General features: G+C 33.4%; 1 protein-coding gene across 4 annotated transcripts in view; it reads left to right on the forward strand.

Annotated features, from left to right (window-relative positions):
- Syt1 (synaptotagmin 1) overlaps positions 1-3124 on the forward strand; it is a 517172-nt gene that overhangs the window by 385150 nt on the left and 128898 nt on the right. For all 4 annotated transcript variants that reach the window (XM_010639520.3, XM_010639515.3, XM_010639517.3 and 1 more), the window contains one exon: positions 1306-1473. In XM_010639520.3, coding sequence (XP_010637822.1) covers positions 1306-1473 — 168 coding nt within the window. The remainder of the gene's footprint in view (positions 1-1305; positions 1474-3124) is intronic.

Raw genomic sequence — 3124 nt, forward strand, 5'->3', positions numbered from 1 at the left:
AAAAAAAAAAAAAAAAAAAAAAAAAAAAAAAAAAAGAAAGAAAGAGAGAAACCTGCTAATAACTTATTTCAACTTTTTATTGGATGAGGAGTAGGAATTATATCTTTCCTTTTGATTTTTTCACCACTGTTGTTTCAGTATAAACATCAGAAATCCTAGAGAGATTTTTAGAAATACAAGAAATTTAGTTTATCTCTCTCTCTAAATCTTCTTGTTTCTTCCTTTGAAATTCAGCATTTGAATTTCAGCATTTGGGGGAGTTTTCAAAAGCATTATGCCTAGTTTTAATAAAATAGTATTTCAATAAAATAATATTTTAATAAAATAATCAGATTCCAAACATGATAAATAACAAAATAAACTCGTTGGAAAACTTATACCTATAGAGTCAGATATCCTTCCTTCCCTTCTTACTATCTAGTGTTAATAGAGAAATGTTTGCTGGAGCATATGACAGCCATTTACACTGATCAAATACGAAGTATGAAAATTGATCAAACCTTTAATACAAGTCTAAACAATTTCTTAATTAGACATTTCTACCCAGTTACTCAAGTGTAGCTTACTTGGACTGCACTGCTTTTCCCTGAATATTAAAAATGTCACTAATAAACTTCCCAACCATAGCATCTGTCCCAGATATATTAGAACAGCTGGAAAATTTATCAGTTCTTGGCCTTTTGCCACAGTTCATCCTAAAGAGTGTCATACCTACAAATAAACTTCAAGATCCATATTATAATGAATCTCTGATATTCAAAACATCAATTTTCTAGTCAGCTCATGTCAATCAGCAAATTATTTTAGAGAGTTGGTGAGGTACCTTGTGAATTTCATTATATCCTTCCAGTTCTTAGCATATCATTTAAGAAGTTAGTATTTCATTAAAATGTGATGCACACAGTCTTGAAAGAGTTAATGGAACGTCTGAAACAAGTTGTTTACTGCTAAGTGATACCCTCACAATATAACTATAACTTATAATAACAAAATATTTTATGAGAAATTTATATAGTCAAAGCAATCGGCTTATTTGTTCTTTATTAATCTTGATGTTTATAGCATAACTGATAGATCGATTGTTAACACTAACAGTTTCTAGAACCTTGGGATAAAGTGATAAATCACTATGGCAAGTTCTCATTTTCTCCCAAGTACTTTAACCTTTCAGTAGTTAAAGGCTGAATTTAAGGAAGAAAAAAATCTATTGTTTCTCTAACAAATATGTTAAATTTAAACACCGTAAACAAATAGCGGATTGTAAGCATTTTTGTGACCAAATATATCCTCATGTCTTTTATGTAGGTGCCATACTCGGAATTGGGTGGCAAAACTCTGGTGATGGCTGTGTATGATTTTGATCGCTTCTCCAAGCACGACATTATTGGAGAATTCAAAGTCCCCATGAACACTGTGGATTTTGGTCACGTAACCGAGGAATGGCGTGATCTGCAAAGCGCTGAGAAGGAAGAGGTAAGAAAGTCATTAGCATTTCTCATATGACAAGCTATCCTCACCAGTTGTTGCTCATACAACCTATTGAGAGATGCTCTTTACAAAGCGTGAGGGGTGCCTCTAGCTGCTGACAGCTGGCAAAATAGGGTCTGGGGGATTTTATAGCCTCATTAAAAAGTATATAGGTCTCCAGGGTGTTATTTAAAAGGAGAAAGAGAGATTCATGCACTGTTTATAAACAACTCTCTTGTATGTGGACAAATTGTTTCTAAAAGCTTGCAAAATACCATATGCACACACTCCCTAGTTTTTTAAAAAGACAGTGAAAAATCATCTTATTTGTATTTTTCCATGATTACTGTCTTCTGCATAGTCTCTGTAGCTATTACATAGAAATAAAATGGCACTTTTTCCTTGATTATTTCTGTATATTGCCGATAGTTCATTGTTTCTCCTGCAGATATTCAGAGCGTGATGGGTGAAACATCAAGTATAATTCACAAAGGCTGATATTAAATCCATTTTTTAAGTGACTCATTTTTATAGTACTCACTTTGTTTTGTTTTTTTTCTGGTTTTAATAGTTTGCCCCAATGCTTTTGTGTGATTTAAAAGGGGAAGTTCAATATCCTTAGTGCATTTAAGCTCCATAACAATCAATTCTATTTGATTATGCTATGCCTGCCTGGCCCTGGCATTTTTCTGTATGAGTGTCTCAGCAGACCAAGACCAGAAAAGCAAACAATGCTTAGCTTCTCCAAATTCCTAAAGTAACTCCTTTTCCAGCCACTTTTTTGAATACTGACTTGCGATTATAATTACCCTAGAGATTGCAAGCAGCCACCATCATTGAGGATCCCTAAAATTCAGTTCTGTGTCATCACTTTGGGGCCCCCAGGGAGAACAGAGATGAGACCACGCCTTAGAGAAACTCAGTGAAGTTCATTATCTAAGGAGTCCCTAAACCACCTAAAGCTACTAAGTTTATTCTCCTTATGTGAAGATTTGGATCAGCATTGCTGATTGTCACACCAAAATGAGTTTTGTTTATGCTCAAAAAATTATTTGGTTGTACAAAAGGAAAAATTACTTCACTTAACTTCTTTTTGAAAGAAAATATATACTATTTATTAGGCATTGCCATATTCCTGCAACTGTGCTAATAGTGTTTTAACTGCTCCTATTTTCATGGCATTTTAGGCTGTTGGGTCTTCCTCACTCCAATTTTTGCTTATTGCCCGCTACTCTGATTCCTGGAACAAGGCTTAACCTCAAGGTCAAACACTTCTAGGCTTCAATACTGATTGATCCATTTACTAGCTGAGGTATTGTACTAGTCACTTAACTCTCTCTAAAAAGTCATTTTGCCAACTTTACAGTGGCCTAACATTATGTAACCTCTTCTTAAAGTACCTTGCATAGAGTTTGGTATGCAGTTCATTGATGGGAGCTCTCCTATTATTTTCCTTGGCCCATCTTTGTTTTTTGTATTTTCTTTCTCCTTTTTATTTTTATTTGTATCTACTTCTCTGTTGTTTTCTTACCACCATTGTGTTTATTAAATGACTCTGGAAATGTTTAATGAAAAATAATAACTATCATTACATTTTAGTACTCCATAGAGGCTTTTCTTTTTTTTTTTTTTTTTTTTTTTTTTTTTTTTTTTTTTT

This window comes from Fukomys damarensis, unplaced genomic scaffold, assembly GCF_012274545.1.
Source record: "Fukomys damarensis isolate Sample0158 unplaced genomic scaffold, DMR_v1.0_HiC HiC_scaffold_15, whole genome shotgun sequence".
In the NCBI taxonomy this organism is placed as follows: Eukaryota; Metazoa; Chordata; class Mammalia; order Rodentia; family Bathyergidae; genus Fukomys; species Fukomys damarensis.